This window comes from Diadema setosum, chromosome 20 (assembly GCF_964275005.1).
Source record: "Diadema setosum chromosome 20, eeDiaSeto1, whole genome shotgun sequence".
Lineage (NCBI taxonomy): Eukaryota > Metazoa > Echinodermata > Echinoidea > Diadematoida > Diadematidae > Diadema > Diadema setosum.
The window spans coordinates 14,156,174-14,176,212 of NC_092704.1; the positions used below are offsets into that span (position 1 = coordinate 14,156,174).

General features: G+C 38.3%; 1 protein-coding gene across 1 annotated transcript; it reads right to left on the reverse strand.

Moving 5' to 3' along the window:
* Positions 1-524: 524 nt before the first annotated feature.
* LOC140243245 (formimidoyltransferase-cyclodeaminase-like) lies at positions 525-19,770 on the reverse strand. The gene is made up of 10 exons (XM_072322916.1): positions 19,708-19,770; positions 18,364-18,458; positions 10,647-10,830; positions 9,800-9,928; positions 8,660-8,748; positions 5,392-5,586; positions 4,667-4,804; positions 3,752-3,883; positions 2,626-2,687; positions 525-791 (listed from the first exon to the last, which is right to left on the reverse strand). Exons 1-10 carry the CDS (start codon positions 19,721-19,723, stop codon positions 773-775), a joined length of 1,059 nt encoding a protein of 352 aa, XP_072179017.1. The 5' UTR covers positions 19,724-19,770; the 3' UTR covers positions 525-772.
* Between the last annotated feature and the right edge of the window lie 269 nt (positions 19,771-20,039).

Here is a 20,039-nt window from a genome sequence, read left to right on the forward strand (position 1 = left end):
TCCCTCATGTGGAAGGGGGACACCCCCATCACCCACTCCGCCCCTTGAGGCCCCAACTCAGACTTAGTACACAGTGACGACGCAGAGGTGACTAAATAATTTGTGTACTTAAATAAGTAAATAATTTGTGTACCTATCCGTTCAGATCTTCCTAGAATTTTTTTTTTTTTTTTTTTACTCTTAGTTGGGAATTCTTTAAAAAGATACCCCAAAGGAACGCACCAAATCGTTGCATTTCGGCTCTATAAAATGCACAAAAGCTCTCTCGTTATACCCCCCCCCCCCATCTCCCACACCCCATCCCTTTTGTTCATCTCCACAGACTTGATACACGGTAAATACGCAAGTCTACGCAAAAGAGGGGAGAGAGTTTTAACTTTTTGACTGAACATTTCTAAATGTATTCCACCATGCAAAGAGCACTTGAAGAATGTGCACCAGATCGTTGAATTTCAATTCTAAATACTAGTACGCAAAGCTCATTCGGGATATATACTCCCACACCCACCCACCCCATCGGTAGAGGCTCCACAAACTTAGTTCACTATGAAGATGCAGACTATGCAAAAGAGGGGATAGGCCTATCATTGAATGTTTTCGTTTCATTTTGTATGACCTGGTAGAACTGCCTCTCACTCGGGTGAACGTATCAGTTCAAGTCATCATACCATGCAGAATCATCATAGGATCTACAACAATAAATTCCGGAACCTGCTCTGTCTTCAATCCTCCAAATCACTGGAATGATCTTTCCGATGTCTCTGCGTACAGGTTAATCCCTGATTGCATACCTGGAATGGAAAAACACGATACCGCATACTGAATGATTTAAAATGGAATGTATTTCAATTCAGAGCATTGCTCAGATGGAGTAAAAACGGATAGATAAAAACACGAATGACTGAATTAAATGTAAAGATATACATCCATGTGTTTACGATGATCATCTAAGATGAGTACACAATGCACTTTGTATTTAACTTAAGGACACAAAACTCTAACTATCTAAGTGTCACAAAATATAATGTACACATAAGTACTTATGTACATGTATCAAGGCTGTATGCATGGTTGTTTTAATGTGTATGTACACAGGTGGACCAGAATAATGGAGAACATTCTATATGATATAGATATAGTACATACAGGCTGACCAGATCAGTGGAGAATTTTCTATATGGTATAAAATGTAGCTACAGTACATGTATGCATGTGACAGGAAATACATTATAGCTCACTCAATTTTAGAATGATTTAACCCATTCTAGAAAATTCTAGGAAGTGCTTACATACTTGGCTGAGTGAGGCACTGTCCCTGTAACCCAATGTGATTGGTAGTTAATTTTGGCAATGATGTTATGCACATAGTTAGACAGTGAGTCATCCAGGATTCCTGGAATTTGGACTTGCTAGTATGTTCAGGTATGTGGCCCCAGGTTGGAGAAAATTACAGAATGTACTAGAAAGGGGTGAATGGATAGTATATAAGCTGGAGAAATTCTGCAGTAGGCAGAGTACCCAACACCTCTGCTCTGAGAGTTGCGTCACTTCTGGCTCTGAAGCGACTTGTTATAGTCAGTCCTGTGTTACCTGCTGACCTGCTATACAAACTGTGTTTGTGGAGATAAGGCCTGGGAGACATTTTGCCTGCAGAGAATTAATTTGCCTACGTTGGAGATAGACTCCATATTTTAGTGTCAACAGACATTATTACGGCAAAGCTGTGACGGGCTGGATTCCTTGCTGGACGTTTTTAAGTGAATCATTATTCAACGCATCAACTGGACGTGGTCGTCATAACGTTTGGATTCTACACGTTTTCGCCGTGGACATCTATCGCGGATTTTACCCCGGATTTACACTGTGGATTAATGCAACCTGTGCCTCTGGAGTTACGTCGGGAGGAATCATTCATCGGCACTTCAAGGATTATTCATTTGTGCATCGAACATCGCATTTGGACCTTTTCAATTAAAGGATTACCTGATTCAGATACGTGTAAGTGATTCCACTACTGATTTATGATTGTTTCTATTGATCATTACTGATGTGAAAACCGATTACGAGTCTGTACCCACAATATCACTGTTAATAAACCGCCTGAACATAAGTTGATTGTTTCTTTTGTGCGATCATTCTCAGAGTGATTTTGGTCGTAACATAAGATACATTAATGTTTCTTAGTTTACATAATGATTACTGTAATGCAGGATACAAGGACTGTCTTCATTCCAAGGGACGGATTCAGGATTTCCGTAAAGGGGGGGGGGGGGGGGGGAGCGCAGAGCATTTCTGGTGGCACATCCAAGTTTCATCAGCAGACAACATCTTTAAAAAAGAACAGAAAATTAAAGGGGGCGCCCCTTTCATTTTATTCCTTTTACATAAGATATAAGTAAACAACATTTAAGGGGGAGGGGGTCCTAGCTGTGCGCCCCCTCCTAGATCCGTCACTGATTCACATCCAAAAATTAATTCAGATAACGATGTTATGCTGCACTAAGGTAATACAGTCCAAGCGGTCACTACGAATAATTTTATTTGCATTCGCGCGAGCACATTAAGATTCAAATAATTAAATAAGCTACCATTGATGATTGAAGCTATAAAAACGTATCTACTTACTCCAGGATTCGTGTCTTGGGATCGAAGCGTCGCATCTTGTCGAGTCCCAGACACTCGATTACCTGAATTTCGAATCAACGAGTGGGAACATTTGTCATGAAATAAATAGCATTATGATGTCTTGTTTACATTTTTCATGTGTGATCAATTTGCATGAAATTCTCCTGGTTTGTTATACAACTTCCGAAAATGGAAAAATCCGAAAAAAAAAATCCTTATTCTGATAATGAAAAAAGACACGTCAATTCGAAAATGTAGTAGGGTTTGTAACTCAAAAATGAAGTGCCATGTATAGTAATTCAAAGTCATAGTTACGACTTATCCTATATTTTTCTTATGTTCTCAGGGGAGGATGATGTTTATTTTCTGGCTATACATAATCATATTTGCATTAAGTAGATGTGTTTCTTATTCTCAAGGGTCGTGTTGCCTTAGAGAGTGGAATGGTAGGGATTATAGGGACTGTCCGTATAATACTGCCGCTAATTATAACGATAATGATGGCAGAAATAGTAGCAGTAATAACGACAGTATAAGGATAATGTTAATAGTAATTATGATGATATAGCAATGATTACACCGTAATAATATACTATATAGCTAGGTTATATAGCTATACCCTATATCAAATATGAAAATTTCATGAATATGTGGTGTCACGGAAAAATCATGTTTACGCCTCCACTAAAACACGCGTCAAAAGTTAGACTTAATAGTTAACTTCATACTAAGCCTAAGTGGTATTTGAAGCCCTTTGACATAAATACCTGCCAATATTCGCATGTAGCCTATCAAGCTTATAATAATCATGTCTTTTTTTTACTTTCTTACTTTTTACTCAAAGTATAACGTGGTATTTGACCCACTTTGCATACCTTCAAATTTTAACATAATCATGGGTTGTTGTAAACGTTTAACGTTAAAGTATTGCATTTTTATGATTTTCTTGATTTTTGGGACCACCAGAGTTCACCGTCGGACCACCAAAAATGCAATTTGATGGATTTGGTGTGCAGAACGGGCCAATTAAGAAAAATCTTATTAGGTGAGAGTGTGTGAATGTATGTGTATGCGTGTGACAATTAAAACACAGACACAAACGAAAGCCTTCAAGCATAATGCTTACAGTCTTGATCTTCTTTTCCTCTGATGCCTCGTCGAACTCCTCCCTGCTCATACAGGATGAAGCTGCTTCCAGCATCACCTTCAGGGGTATCATGCCAACCACTTCCGAGCTGACGACATCAGTTTGAAGTTCCTGCGCGAAAGATGAAAACGAAAACAAAAGAAAGAAAAACGAAATGACGGCAAAAATGGCTGCAGAACCAGTGTAGGGGAAAATTAACTTAGATTCAGTCGGATTGTGAGATAAAGAAACAGACGGGACAAACGGAAGAGAGACAGTTTCACCGAAAATTTGAAAGAAGTCTAATGGACATCAATTTTCACATGCTGGGGCGGATCTAGCTTTTTGCTAACTGGGAGGGGGAATGTGACAATTCCCACTCCAAATGGGTTGACAAACAAAAACAAAACAAAAAACAAAAACAAAAACGAAATCAAAAAAGTTTCACACTTTTTATGCCACTTCTATCCCCAAAGCGGCTGACATGAAAAAAAAAAAAAAGAAGAAAAGTTTTCATGATAATTATATATTGCTCTCTGGCAACGTTGAATTAAGCCTGCAAGACAGAGTCGTGCTAGGAACATTATTGTGTGGGTCTTAACACGTGAAGGCGCTTTTCTATGCACGTCACATTATTTTTACTTGGCAGCCAAGTGTGTGTGTGTGTGTGTGTGTGTGTATGGGGGGGGGGGGGGTTCCATGACTGATTTTCTTACTGTAAACAATGTCCAATATTGCCGCGATTTGGCGATAAGAAGCCACAAGCAAAAAATTGCCAATAATGTGTAACTGGGTGGTTAACATCTGTAACATAAATTATCTGTACACTATAGGTCATTGACACCTTTTTTTCGGGGCGGGGGGGGGGGGGGGGCAAACTCTGAGAGGGTGGAGATGATCGTCACTTTTGAATACCTGGCCACGTCTGCGACAAGCTTCATATGCCCGGTGCAAACCAGTCACGTCGGTATTGAGCAGAAACATGGCCACCTGTCCAACTGGAGCGATCTGGGAAATCCATGCTGTCGCCTTTACAGCCGGAAGGTCTCCATGCTACACAGCCATTGAAGAATGAAGAATGCCATACCCTCATTCACTCAGTCAAAAAAAAAAGATAAATAACAGTAAATAAAAAAATAAGAAAGAAAAATAAAGAAAAAAAAATGCGTAATAAAATCATACTACACTCATTGCTTCATCTCAAAGTCAAAGGCGGACGATCCCCGCGGACGAGGGACGTCTCCCCTTGATTCCCATGTCAGTTTTTGTTTGTTTGTTTTTCCGAGGACAGGATGCCTCCTACCTCCAATTCCGAAGCTGTATGTTTATATCTTTTACTTGGTTTGCATTTTTTTAATAGAATGATTACGTAAAATGATAATAATAAAAGACATTTACATTGCGCAGCTAATATAATATTAATATACTCTACTGCTCTATTTCCCTTTCTTTTTTCTTTTTTTAACTGCGAACTACCTGCAAAGGTAAAACCTTAGTTTAACTACTCACCTTCCGCCTTTGAAATTATGTATAAGCAAGATTTCAGTTTCAGTTACAAATCAGTTACATGTACTTTTGTTTCATTTTCTAGGACTCGCAATTCTGTACTCGTTCGACCATCTTGCACAGTAAATGCTCACTTGTTCCCTCTGTTTGGGTCGTCCGGACGTACGCACAAGGTAGCAGACTTCCTGGACAACCTTCAGATCAGTCGTTGTCAAATTGACGTTGAAGACAGGTGTGAATTTTTGCGCTCCAATCAGAGTGGCGCACCATTTCTGGTTGAAAGTGGCTGTTCCGTAGTCTGGTTTTTTCCAAGGATCATCATGCTGGATCTGTTATTAAAGATAAGTACCGAGTACTTGTTTGACTTATATGATGGATTTTCTTCATTTAAGCAATCAAAGTGCTGAATACTGAGGATAATTCAAACAGCTGTAACTGCTCGTGTTGCGTATTTATCTGGAACTGATGTGATAATTGAAGTTACTGACTACATTTTCATTGTATACTTTGATATTCTTCGAATATATAGGCTTATACTATAGATCAAAACGTGCAATGATAATTCGCCTCATAATAGAAAACGTGTGTCCAGTTCTTAGGCTAGATTGATACTTTCGTCAGTCCCCAATGATTCACATTAAAATTGCAATAATTCATCAACAACTGCAATGATACTGAAAATGGTTGAAACAAATGCAAACAATTCCAATCGTACCAAACATGGTACTTAATACTTGATACATTATAATGACTGTCGCCGTGAAATCTTTTAACTGAGAATTCAAATGATAAAGTCGCGGTGATTGATCAAACAACAAAAAAAAAAATCATTTTACAGTACCGTTACGAGAATTGATATTGTTCATCTGAAATAATATTTGATGGTCCGTAAGGAAGCGCGTAAAGGGAATATGCGAAACAACTGCACTGGGGGGGGGGGGGCCTGGGAGGCCCCCCCCCCCCCCCTCCATACATTTGGCGATTGCATCGCGACCGCTGGGAATTTTGGATTCTCGCTTCATGACTTTTTCCCGTGAAGTCTTGCGCACATTTTGATACCACATTCGTCCATATCGGACCTACCTAGGGGGTGTTATTAGTATGCGCATGTCATTAAAACGGCTAATCGCTGCATATATTTGTGTACAGTTACATACTGTCAATAGACCATGGCTTGCATTACTTTATAAATTTTGCTCAGGAATTGGTTTTCCACTTGGTTCATGCTTCTATATTGTTCTGAAATAAATTGGGCAAAGTTTAGAAACAATGATATACATAAGGAATATAAAACAATAGAAAACATAAGAAATAAAAACAATACAAAACATACAAAACATTGTTTTTTTTTCTCGTTTTTTTTTTCTCTCTCTCTCTGAGGGGGAAATTGAGTTTTTATCCACAAAGATGATTCAAATAACGCTTATCCTTCCACATATTTTACTGGGCACTCTTAGAAAACAATAAAATACATAACAAATGTAAACAGTAAAATCAAAGGAAATAAAAACATTGGAAAAACAAAAGAATAACAGTGATATTTTCACTTTTTGAGACAAAAAACACGATTCACGAAGTTAATTTCAAAAATGTTTTATGAGTATGGCAAATAACTTGTTTGATTTTTCTCACATTTGTATACTTTTTGTATTCATTGATTTTTCTTATATTTTGCACGCAAAATCACATATAAGCTAATTTTTATTTAAAAAATCATAAATTTACATAAATTTGCATAAATTATACTTCACGTTTACAATATCAGGGACATTACAATACAGTTGAAAAGTATGGTAGCGCCCATGGGTCCTGTAAAAGGATAATTTTACTTCCAGTTTCATTTTAGTACGTCATACATTTCAATAGTATGCAAAAAATTCATAAGTAGTAAATTTGCATATTAATAGTTTATGCAAATCTGCTGTACTCATAAAAATAGATAAGAATTGATTTATTTCACATTTGGGAAACATTATTCTTCATTATTACACAGTTTTCATGTAATTTTGTACTTGTTTAGGCTGAAATTATGAAAATATCCCCCCAATGCATAAAATACGCATTATGAATAATTAATTGGCTAATTATGCAAACAATTTGCATAATTGATTAAAATAAATTACACCATCAAATTCAGCACGCGAAGATCTATCAGCATGCAAATTTTCAAGTTCATCGGACATTGAGTTTCCGAGATCAATGGGGGGGGGGGGGGAGGGCCTCCCAGCCCCCCAGTATTTTCATGGAGCCAAATAGCCCAGTACAGTAAGGGTTAAGTACAATGCTCGTGCTTTGCACAGCTTATAGGCCAAATTTATTTGGTTTCGAAGATTAACAAAATATGTTCTTTTTTTATTTTGGTTCTCAATCCATTAAAAAATGCATATTAAGTTTGTTTGCATTTTAAGATTCTCTTTTATGTACTTAATGTGAATTAGATAGAGTCTAAACGTAAAAGAATTATTAAACAGCGACTGCTTCGCAGAAACGTGGAACAACCAGCAAACTGCAGCAACGTCTTTAAAAAAAAAAAAAAAGATTAGAATGGTCGCATTTAAATTCAGTAGCGTTAGGAATGGACATAATAATATTACAAGATTAAGCGTGTTTTTTTCTCTTGTATAAAGTACTTGTATTTTATCAATTGGTTTCACCAAATATAAGGCCTATATATATATATATATTTTTTTAAGGGTTACAAAATATAATTTGAGACAAACACTTCATGATAGCGTATAGTGACCGTGACTTGGTAATTAGACTGAAGGGATTATTGTTACAGAGGTAGTCATAACAGTACACACTGTATAAGGATGGATTGATTTATAATATTTATTTATTCATATATTTATGATGATGATTGACTGCGTTATAAGAGTAGAATAAGTGACCATGGGGAGGAGTCAGGGGAATTTTGTGCAATATAACTGACTGAAAATATAGTGTCTTACTAATAATCTTTGTGTATATACAAATGTACTTATTATGTTATTTATTATTATTTCAAGGAATACTTTATATATTTATTTGTGAACTAATTTTAATTCTTAGAAATATACCATACTACAATGGTATTATATGCTGACTAATTTTGTTCTAATTTATCAATAACTATTACTATGCATTTTAGAAATATTTGTGAACTTTTTGATTACCAGCAGTTTTATGTTTTGTATCGTGCATCCATGTCGGGTTTTTATGGCACGCACTTGCTAAAAAAACAAAAAAACGTGTGAAAGTGTGTAATGTTCTTTTTCATGACATTGTGTGTCTAAACATGTGCATTTGCATCTACGTGTATAGGCCTATGTGTGCGTGTATTGCGTGTGAGAATGCGTGAGCACGTATGTTTGTCATGTGAATAAGTATATGTATGCACACGTTTCTGTCAATAAAACTTACTCTTTCAGTGAATCCGGCAACTTTGCGACACTTGATGGGTGGCAAACTACGCAGGTCTTCTCGAGTGGCAGACTCCCAGAGCAGATAGACTTATACAGAACAGAGCAGTGCAGAAAAATGCGGCAGACTATGAATGAGGAGACTCATTAGTTACGTTCAGACGGTGATCATTAACTGTGAGGATAAGCTAACTTCGAGGATAAGCTCGTGGTTAAGTATGGGGAGCCAAGTGTCACATGGCCTCTTTCGTCACGAAATTGTTATTTCGTCGACGAAATTACAATTTCGTTATACGATATTAGAATTTCTTTGACGAGATTGTTATTTCGTTGACAAAATTGCCATTTCGTGACGAAATTAACGTTGTCACGTATCAACAAAAAACAAAAACAATTTTCGTGACGAAAGAGACCATGCGACACATAGCGCCCCATATTACGAGCTTTTATTATCCTCTGAGTTAGCTTATCCTCGAAAGTAAGCATCACTGTGTGAACGTGATTCATATCACAACTTTCAAAGAATTATGATCATAAGAACATATTTTCCTCCTATCATTTACCCACGTAAGTTAAATCTTGACTTTCATGAATAACATACGCTGTGTAAATGAATGCTGTGAAGGATATGAAAAAAGAGGATTTACATAGCACCACTGCAGCTGTGATTACTGTGTACATCCACTAATGTTCGTGCTATTATAAACAAAGTAATGAGACCGGAAAATAAAGAGAATGAGTGAAGTCAAATCAGCCGAAGAAGAGAGAAGGAATGGAACAATAGATTAGTGCTTCATCTAAAAAAGAACCGTCATAGGAACTGTGAGGAATTATGTATATTAAGTTTTTACTAAATATACCAAGAAACATGATATTGTATACCTTGACAAAATTTTATCATAATGGTTCCGCGACACGACGGTTCCGTTTTATCATAAATGGTTCCGCGACACGACGTGCGCATCACCACATTTTCGGGAGCTCAACAGACCTCCAAGAAAATTGTATAAATGTTCACGTGTGCAGGTCAACTTTTCCATAAGATTAATTCAGCAGTGTGCAATGTTGCAGCTGGGTGAATTTTCTCATTTCTGATACTTTCGTCGATCATCGGATTCAAAAGAGAAGACAAGATCATCACCTGGGATGTCAAACTCCTTCGCAAGCTTTTCACCGAGAGTCCGAGACAATTTGACACAGTCGTCCATGGTCGAGTCTCCGTATGGAGAAACGGCGCAAAGGTCGAGTACACCCAGTCCAATCTTTGTATCTATTGGAAAAGAATTAAATCAATAAATCAATGAATTAGTTAATCAATTAATTAATTAATTAATTAATTGAAAATAAAAAAAAAGTTGACGAGTGACGTCAGGGGTCATTGCAGTTAAACTCCCCTCTCTCTCTCGCCCCCTCTCTATTTTCAATTCTTCTTCTGTATCTATGTCTTACCATTTTTACATTCATTACGAGGTACTGATAAAGATGATATAACACGGACACACACACACACACACACATATATATATATGTATATATATATATATATATATACATATATATATGAGAGTGTCACCCACTGTGTCACACATCGAGCGATATGCCGTTCTGGCTCATATTCGCTCTTAAGATACAACCGCAAACACTGTTACTATCCCAGGATCGAGCAGCAACACACACATGTGTACAAAAAGTAGCAATAATAATAATAATAATAATAATCAGTTGTTAGAACGTATAATCCCATATATAGTCTCTATGCGTGTACATCTGGAAACAAAATCTTTCAAACATCATTTCTCTATGCACCTATAATTAACAATTATCAAAAAGAAAAAAAGATGACCACACACAACCGTCATCCACGCAGACTCATAAATGTACACATAGCAACAGACAGACAGACAGACAGACAGAAACACACGGCGAGAGCAAAAAAAAAAAAAAAAAATTGGATAAGATCCTTGCAGAAGAACAGAACGTATATTCACCTGTTCTCTGGCTTACGTCGATAGACTCCGCAGCACGCTTTGACATCGCTATGAGAGCTTCAGAAACCGGCTCTTCCTTGCCAGCCAGTGTGTAGATGGTGTTGTCTGGCACTGTGTCCGCTCCCACGTGTAAAAGTTTGCATCCTTGTATGCTGCCACCAACCCTGGCAATGTCATCGAAGGTCTGAAAAATAGATAATGCAATGATGACGAACATAGGCGTAGCCAGGATTTTTTGGAGGGGGGTGTTTAAGATTAGATCTATTCTTTATTTTAACTGAAAATAATTGATTGACAGGAGAAGCGGGAACGCTTTGGAAGTATGGCGGAGAGAGGGGGTGGGAAGCGGGAAGAAGCTCAAAGGAGTTTTGCCGATAAACATGAAAAATGGTAATAATAACGATAATAATAATGACAATAACAATTATGATAATAATGTGAATTCAATCAATATTCATCGTTTATTGTCCATATGGGAATTTGTTCTCTTTACATGTAACTCAATGGAAATTACATATTCAGAAGATACAGAGACATGTAGACATAAAAATAAAACATGCAAATATATGAAAGTGACAGTAACAGGAAACAAGGAAAAGGAAATGTCAGATTTAATTATTTCATAATCTTAACTATTTCTGTCATTCTGTTTAGTATTATTATTATCATTATTATTATCATCATAATCATTTTTATTATAATCATTATTAATATTATCAATCATTATCGTTATTATTATTGTATTGTATTGTGTTCGTAGTGATCTCATCTGAAATTTCATTAACTTTACTTCTCTTTTTTCACGGTATAAAAGTGTGATTTCGTCACCAAATTCACTGTAAGCCTATAAGATAATTCCATCACCTTTTTTGACCAGCCAATTTGAGGGGACATGTGCCCCCATGCCCCTTCCCGTCATGCCCGTAGTTATGCCAATGCGACTCATGGGCAATATGAACTAGAAGGGCCGTCGAAGGCGGCAAACCCACGCCTCTACAGTGCCAGAGCCCTGTTGTTATGAAGGAAATTTATCTTGATTCTTTTTCTTACGAGTTACATTGAATTTTGCTTTAACTTATAGATGTAATGTCGTATCCCAGAAAGTCACTGGGTTAAACATGGAGAGGCGTCACCAGCTTTTTTTCAAGGGGGGTGCGTTTTGACAGTAAATGTAAACTGTGAGATTTTTTTTTTTATTTTAATTTGGTTTATTGGCTCCTGTGTCATCATGAACATTCACACATGCTCTATATTATGTACATATCATACATGTAATTGTATACGTATACACGAATCTTTCGCTATGAAGGACTATACGGGGGTACATTATGTGACGGTGTGAGATCCTCGGCGATGATCCATTCCACTCCTTCAGTGCGGAGGGTGTGGGAGGGGGATACCCCCTCCCACGGTAGGGACTTTTTGTAAAGACAAGAGTGTAAAAGTTGCGTTTATATATAGAGCATAGTGAAAATAAAAATACTATGAAGGACTATTACGGGGGTACATTATGTGACGGTGTGAGATCCTCGGCGAGGGAGCGAAGCAACCGAACGGGAGAGGGTGTAGGAGGGACTTTTTGTAAAAAGAAGAAAAAAAAAAAGAGAATTGCATAACAATTAATCCGTTCCATACTGAATTCTAAAATCTCCATTAGACTTGGTACACAGGCCGCCAGGTTCCCGTTATGGAATGGGTTAAATACGAGCGAGCGGAGCGAGCGAGCTTGAAAATTTTGATATTTTACAATCCCCAAAACTGCTGTTTGTAGCTATATTTTTTCGCTTTGGAAATGAAGGGGGCGCACCGGGGGCAACTGCTGGCAATTCCTGGCAGCAACATGAGGATAATGGCATAACGATTAAATGCGAGCGAACGGAGCGAGCGAGCTTGAAAATTTTGACATTTTACAGTCCAAAAACTGCCGTTTTTAGCTATATCTTTTCGCTTTGGAGATAAGAGAGGGGGGGGGGGTGGCACACCGGGCACAACTGCTGGCAGTTACTGACAGCAAATTCAGGAGAATGGCACAACGATTAAATGCAAGCGAGCGCAGCGAGCGAGCTCGATAATTTTGGCATTTCACAGTTTTAAAAAATGCCGTTTTTAGCTACATCTTTTCGCTTTGAAAATTAAGGGGGAGGGGGCCCCGGGCGCAACTGCTGGCAATTACTGGCAGTAACATCAGGAGAATGGCACAGCGATTAAATGCGAGCGAGCTTGAAAATGTTGACATTTTACAGTCAAAAAAGTACCGTTTGTAGCTATATTTTTTCGCTTTGGAAATGAAGCAGGGCGCACCGGGCGCAACAACATCAGGAGAATGGGATAACAATTGAATGCGAGCGAGAGAGCTTGAAAATTTGACATTTTACAATCCCCAACTGCGGTTTGTAGCTATATTTTTTCGCTTTGGAAATGAAGGGGGCGCACCGGGCGCAACTGCTGGCAATTCCTGGCAGCAACATTAGGATAATGGCATAACGATTAAATGCGAGCGAGCGGAGCGAGCGAGCTTGAAAATTTTGACATTTTACAGTCCAAAAAATGCCGTTTTTAGCTCTATCTTTTCCCTTTGGAGATAAAAGGGGGGTGGCGCATCGGGCGCAACTGCTGGCAATTACTGGCAGCAGCGTCAGGAGAATGGCACAACGATTAAATGCAAGAGAGCGAAGCGAGCGAGCTCGATTTGGCATTTCACAGTTTAAAAAATGCCGTCTTTAGCTACATCTTTTCGCTTTGAAAATTAAGGGGGAGGGGGGCCCGGGCGCAACTGCTGGCAATTACTGGCAGTAACACCAGGAGAATGGCAAAGCGATTAAATGCGAGCGAGCTTGAAAATGTTGACATTTTACAGTCAAAAAATTACCGTTTGTAGCTATATTTTTTCGATTTGAAAATTAAGCAGGGCGCACCGGGCGCAACTGCTGGCAATTACTGGCAACATCAGGAGAATGGGACAATAAATGCGAGCGAGCGGAGCGAGCGACCTTGAAAAATTTGACATTTTACAGTAAAAAAAACTTCCGTTTGTAGCTATATTTCTTGCAGTAACATCAGGAGAATGGCATAACAATTAAATGCGAGCGAGCGGAACGAGTGAGCGTGAAAATTTTGACAGTCAAAAAACTGCCGTTTGTAGCTATATTTTTTCGTTTTCAAAATTAAGGGGGGGGGGGGCGCACCGAGCACAACTGCTGGCAATTACTGGCAGCAACATCAGGAGGATGGCATAACGATTATATCGTCTGTATCACTTCAGTCAATCAATTCTCCCTACAACGTTTTTGTTACACCAAGGTTCCACAATATGTTTTCTCAATTTACTTTGTTTTGATTATGCAACCTTAGGCGTATTGTATATGTTACCAAAGAAAGTGAAATGTTTGTGTCCTTTTCGAAAAATGAAATAAAGTTTGAATTGAACTGAATTGAATTGATTAAAATGCGAGCGAGCGGAGCGAGCGAGCTTGAAAATTTTGACATTTTACAGTCTAAAAACTGCCGTTTGTAGCTATCCTTTTCGCTTTGGAAATTAAGGAGGGGGGGGGGGGCGCACCGGGTGCAACTGCTGGCAATTAAACTGGCAGCAACATCAGGGGAATGGCATAGCGATTAAATACGAGCGAGCGGAGCGAGAGTGAAAATTTTGACATTTTACAGTCCAAAAACTGCCGTTTGTATACCTATGTTCTTTTTTTTTTCGCTTAGGAAATTAAGGGGGGGGGGGGGCGGTGCGCCACTGGTAGTCACGGATGTCGGTTTATGTTCATGATTGGGGGAGGTATAGACCAGCGTGGGGGAGTCGAAGTGACCAAGTGGGGGAAGGATGGGCAAAATCTCACTTTAGAGCATCTCCTAATTGTATGTGTTTGTGTGTGTGTTTTATACATGGAAAAGTTAGGAAATAGCCCAGGTCAAGGCTTATTATTGGCAATGCAAGGCCTTTTAATTTATAGACTATATATAATATAGTATGTAAAGTAACACTCAGTGATCTATAGCTTTGATATAACGAAGTGTAAGGTACAGAGGTGTACATTCTACATCACATTCCGCAACATTGCAGCGACTATTTGCCGTTCGGATGTTCTGAGTACACTGCTCCATCCTGCTTATCATTCAGAATGCCAACCAGGAATCACGTTGAATCACAATCTTTTGTCGGCTCCGGGCTTTTTGAACAATGTTTCACACTATTGATGCCGCTTTAATTATGGTTAAAAGAAATCTTAGAGAAAAAAAAAATTCTTGCTCACCCTTTCATGTCAATTTCAAAAGCAGTTTACTAACCCTTGAATTACAATTTTGATATTTTTTTTTACCAGCGAATGGGGGGGGGGGGGCACCGCCGCCCCCCCCCCCCAGTTACGCCACTGATTGGAGACCTATAACGGGGGAGAGTGTGGGCGGGGTATCTCCCTCCCATGCGACGGAGCTTTTGCATTTTCTGAATTGATAATCCGTTGCACAATGAATGATACCGTACCTAATACGATCGAAAGATAGTAAACACTGTATGTATAGCATCAGTGCTGCCAGATCCGGGGTGCGATTGTTTTTGTTTTGTTTTGTTTTGTTTTGTTTTGTTTTCCTCCTGGTGCAAAATATAAAAAAAAAAAATAAGAAGAAGAATAAAAAAAATAACAATTATTTAGCGTCCGGCGTTGAGGTCGCTGGCAGACTGAAGCGTTTTTTTTTTTTTTTTTTTTTTTTTTTTTTTTTTTTTTTTTTAAGGTTCAGAAGGGGGTGCGTTGCCCCCCCCCCCCCCTGGTGACGCCCATGATTGAGTAGCAAGTAACTTGCTACTCCCAGACTCATTACAAAACAATATTGGATTAGCTTGTGCCTATAACTGCTAGAGCAGCCGCTGCACGTTGTGCGGCGATCGCGGTCCCCGGGCGCGGGCTCCCCTCCCCGGCGCTAGCCTAGCCCCGTGGACCGCGAGCACAGCGTGCGGCGGCTGCTCTCGCAGTATGCCTAGGTCTATTAACTTTGATATGTCACCGAACTACCGAAGTACAGTATTGTCAGTTTGCTGTGTTAAAAATCATTATGCGAATTAAGTTGAAAACCATCGTATATAAACAGAATTAGACCTCTAGTAAGTTAGCTTACCTTGAGATTCTGTGAAAACGAGAAAACGTGCTTGAGCTGCTTCCAGTAGGCTACTAAACTGACTGTACTTGGTAGTTGAGACTACTAACGTTAACTTAGCATGCAATCGCATTGTGCCTATAATATAGGCTGCAGCGCAGCATGCATTGCGTACACACTTCATTATGCATCATACACAATTTACGGTACCGCGTACGGTATTAATACTGGTAAACGGTGAACATTATGCGCAATGTATCTTCGCGATTCGGCCAGAAAGCAAAGCAGGGAAGAGAGAGAGAGAGAGAGAGAGAGAGAGAGAGAGAGAGAAAATGAACACAAAAGAAAGGAAAGGCGGAATTCAAAACGGAAATAAAAGCGGTAAAGACAGCTTTTGTTTCATTTTTCAACATCTAAACATTGTTGAAGAGGGGTGTTGAACAGCTCAAACACCTCCCTTTTGCCCAAGGGAGGTGTTTGAGCACCTCAAACACCCCCATTTTGGCAAAGGGGGGTGTTTGAACACCCAAAACACCCCCCTCGCTACGCCCTTGATGACGAAACATATAAACCGGAGTTTCTGGAAGGAACCTTCAGCCCATATTCACGTTGACTTAAAGTCAAACCCCACTCCGGGGCATAGACCAGTTCATTGTTGCAAGCAATTCCAACAGCTGAAATTACAGCTAATGCATCAAATCATTCTGCAGATAAAAACAGAGTTCAAGTTAAACAATAGTCTAGACTATTAAATTTAGATACAAAAGGTGAAGGAGACCCATTTTATTTCTTTTTTTCCCTTTTTTGTGACAAGGCAATGAATTCATTCTGCCACGAACATTCACGACCGTGGCGAGCACACATTAAAATGTCATTCTGCACTTTACATGGGGATAACACGTCAGCTCGCAATGTTATGTGAATATCAAGAGTTCGTTCTCTATACTCGCGTGCATAATGTATGAAGAATGAACAAACTGAAAGAATATAAAAGAATCTTTCTGGATCTGTTTTATTTTGTCATATTTCTATGTGCACGTTCAAACTGCAGTGTTTCGTATTCTCTTGTTCTTTGCGTGCACTTTGCATTTGTTCGTTAAATGGGTTTTTAGGGCCTAATTATGTTTCATGAAAGACGAGTAAGATCGATTAAAAAAATAAGTGAACTATCACTTTTACAGTGTACATTCTAAACTATTGGTGTTGATTATTTACATCACTGCAGCGATTGCGTCTTTACGAAGATTTGAAAGGTACAGTTTGTAATTTAAAGTGTTTCAGCCCGTCGGGGGGTCCTCCCGTACAGTCATCTTGAAACATGTTTACGTGATTAGCGCCATCTGTTGAATCCTCCCAAACGACTCGCATACATTGTTACCGATGATGTAGACGTTATTCTATTTTACTAGAGTATTCTATTTTATTCTGTGTGAAGTATGACTGCTCCTTCTTGCATAGGCACGTGATAGGTTTTGAACACCTGGTCACTTTACCAAAGCCATATCATGGTTTTAGCACTAAATATTTATCACAGTGTGAATTTTTGAAAGATCAACTATGGATTATTCACAGTTTCCCACTTTTTTTTTTTGCTTTGTTACAGATGCACCAATTACCTAATTTCTTTTTATTTCACTCATTTCTACATGAAACAAAAACTATCTCGTATATAAAGAGAATGCTGTTGTGAGTCCAACTGGATTAATTAAGGTTAACATAATGTGGCCACTTCAAATTTAACTTTAGCTGATATTACATACTTAAAGCATAAAGAAGACGCGAAGACAGTTCTACGTATTATTTTAATATTATTATTATCACCGTTCTTATATAGCGCATAATACCTTTGGCAAGGTCTCTATGCCAAAAGTAGTGGGTTTTACAGGCGAGACATGTCAAAAGTAATGTATACAACACTGAGAAGAAAAGAAATTTGGTACTGGTGCAGATAACTCATATTTTATGCACACACACACACACACACACAAAAGCAGCAGTGTGCAATTTTGTTTAACCTGCTGATATGAAATATTCTATATTCATAATGAATTCTTCCCTTGCTACTTCAAATATTTGTCAGGATATTTGCATAAAACAGAACATGTAACATGTAATGCCGTTGTCAGTAATTGTAGGTTATAGTAATAGCAATAAATTATTGTATAAGGCGGATTCTTATGACTATGGAGGCTGATATCACAACTAGATAATAACATTGACAAAGATGATCTGGATGATCTTTTCAGAGGTGGGGCTTAACAAATGTTGAACGAATTGAGAAGACAAAAAAAAAATGTCTAAAATTTTAGGATGCATACCTTCATGAAGAATGTAGTGATTAGGTTATGTACAGACCAATAAGCATCAGTAGAGGTCAAAATACATTTTGATTGCAGGGACCTTTTAAGTTTAGTGATGGTTTTTTGGTTAAAATTAGGCTGTAACCTGATATAGCATGTCTGACAAAAAAACAACAACAACAACAACAACACAGAGGACTTGGACGCTCTTGGAAGGAGAGGACTTAACTTTGGTTAAAAGAACAAGGAAAAGAATGAGAATGAAAGTGGGTACAAGCATGCAGCCGCCTCGTCTTTTACATTGGGATGCAAATATTTACCTCTTGATTGGTACCTTCCAAGAAGGTGGCCACGACTATGAACATCTTTCCAGACATCCTAAATGTTGTTGTGTTCTTGGTATCACTTCTCAGATCTGAAGAAGATTAAACCGACTGTCATTTGCAACAAGAATAGTGATTGAAAAAGCCAAAGATTTTTGTTTTGGAAAAAAATACATAAGCCTTTAGCAGAGGAAGTAACATGACAGAAACATTATACAACGAACATTTGAAATTTGATATGTTCTAAGGACAAGGAAGATATAAACATTTGAATGTCAGCCAAGAGTAATAAATCATGTCCACTCATCACATGATTACTTCTCTTTCAATCTCTCTCTCTCTCCCTCTCTCTCTCTCCCACCTTTCTCTCTCTCTCTCTCTCTCTCAGGATTTTTTTTTCTTAAAGTCGATTTTTGCAAAGGACATTCTTTTCTTGCCATTCCTCAAGGTTACCCAGAAAAAAAAACAAAACAAAACATTGTTCTTCCCCTGTTCCCAGGGAAGCCTTTGTAACATCTCACGGAAACACATTTCGGGGAAAATGGGTACTAATTGTTGTGAACATGAGAATGTTAACCAAAGCAGTGAAAAAACGTAAACAAAACAGTAATTAATTCCGTCGACACGTTGTAGACTCTATGAGAAAAATAGGTTCAACTTTGCACTTTTAATATTTTAATATTTGTGACACGATTGTAGCATTTTTACGTGTGTAATTTTGAACCTTACAAATGAGAAAGGTGCAATAAAGGTGCCCACTGGTCTGACGGGTGCAAAGTTGCACCCGATAAAGGGATGGTACAGTTTCAGTTAAGATAGGGCTACATCATGTCTCCAGCGTTTTTTTTATGATTATTATTAATTTTTTTTTTTTAGGTAATGAGAATCTTCTTACGAAATATGCAAAAAATATAATTTTGTAAGTTTATTCGATGAAAATTTGTTTTGACATTGTTGAGATTTCCAAAACAAGGTGATTCTTAATAAAAAAAAGTGGGACTCGCCTTTCATAAGGATCGCTTTGCTTTACTTTGTTTTTATATAGGCCCTATTAAGCCATTTCAAAACCAATTTTCATCAAATGAACTCTGAATTCTTAGAATTGTATGCTTTATTTCACAAACTGGTTTCCAAGTATCTCGCAAAAAGCTAAAGGCTGCATGAATCCTCACCTCAACCAATACTATACCATCCCTTTAAGGTGCTATATGCAACTAGAAATGTCGCTACAGCGACTGGTTATACCCCCGCCAAACAACATTTCATAAGCTTTGGTCAAAACAACATTTCATAAGCTTTGGTCAAAAAACTGAGGAAGTAGTTAAATCCGCAAGATCTTACCTTGATCTTCTGCCATTAATATGCCGTTACCATGGCAACGTACTTTCTGGTACTGTCGAAAAATGCGTCTTGCACATCTACAACCAAAGACACACATCTGTACCAAGTTTCATGGAAATTGGGCAAAAACTGAGGAAGTAGTTTGCAACACAAAATTTTCCATCATTTTGGCTCATAATATGTGAGCTGTTACCACGGCAACATACTTTTTGTCACTGTCAAGAGAAATGTGTCATGCTGACCTATATCCTAAGACAAACATTCAATATGAATTCCATGAGAATTGGAAGAACACTGATGAAGCAGTTTTGCCATGAAGCATTTTGCCCTAT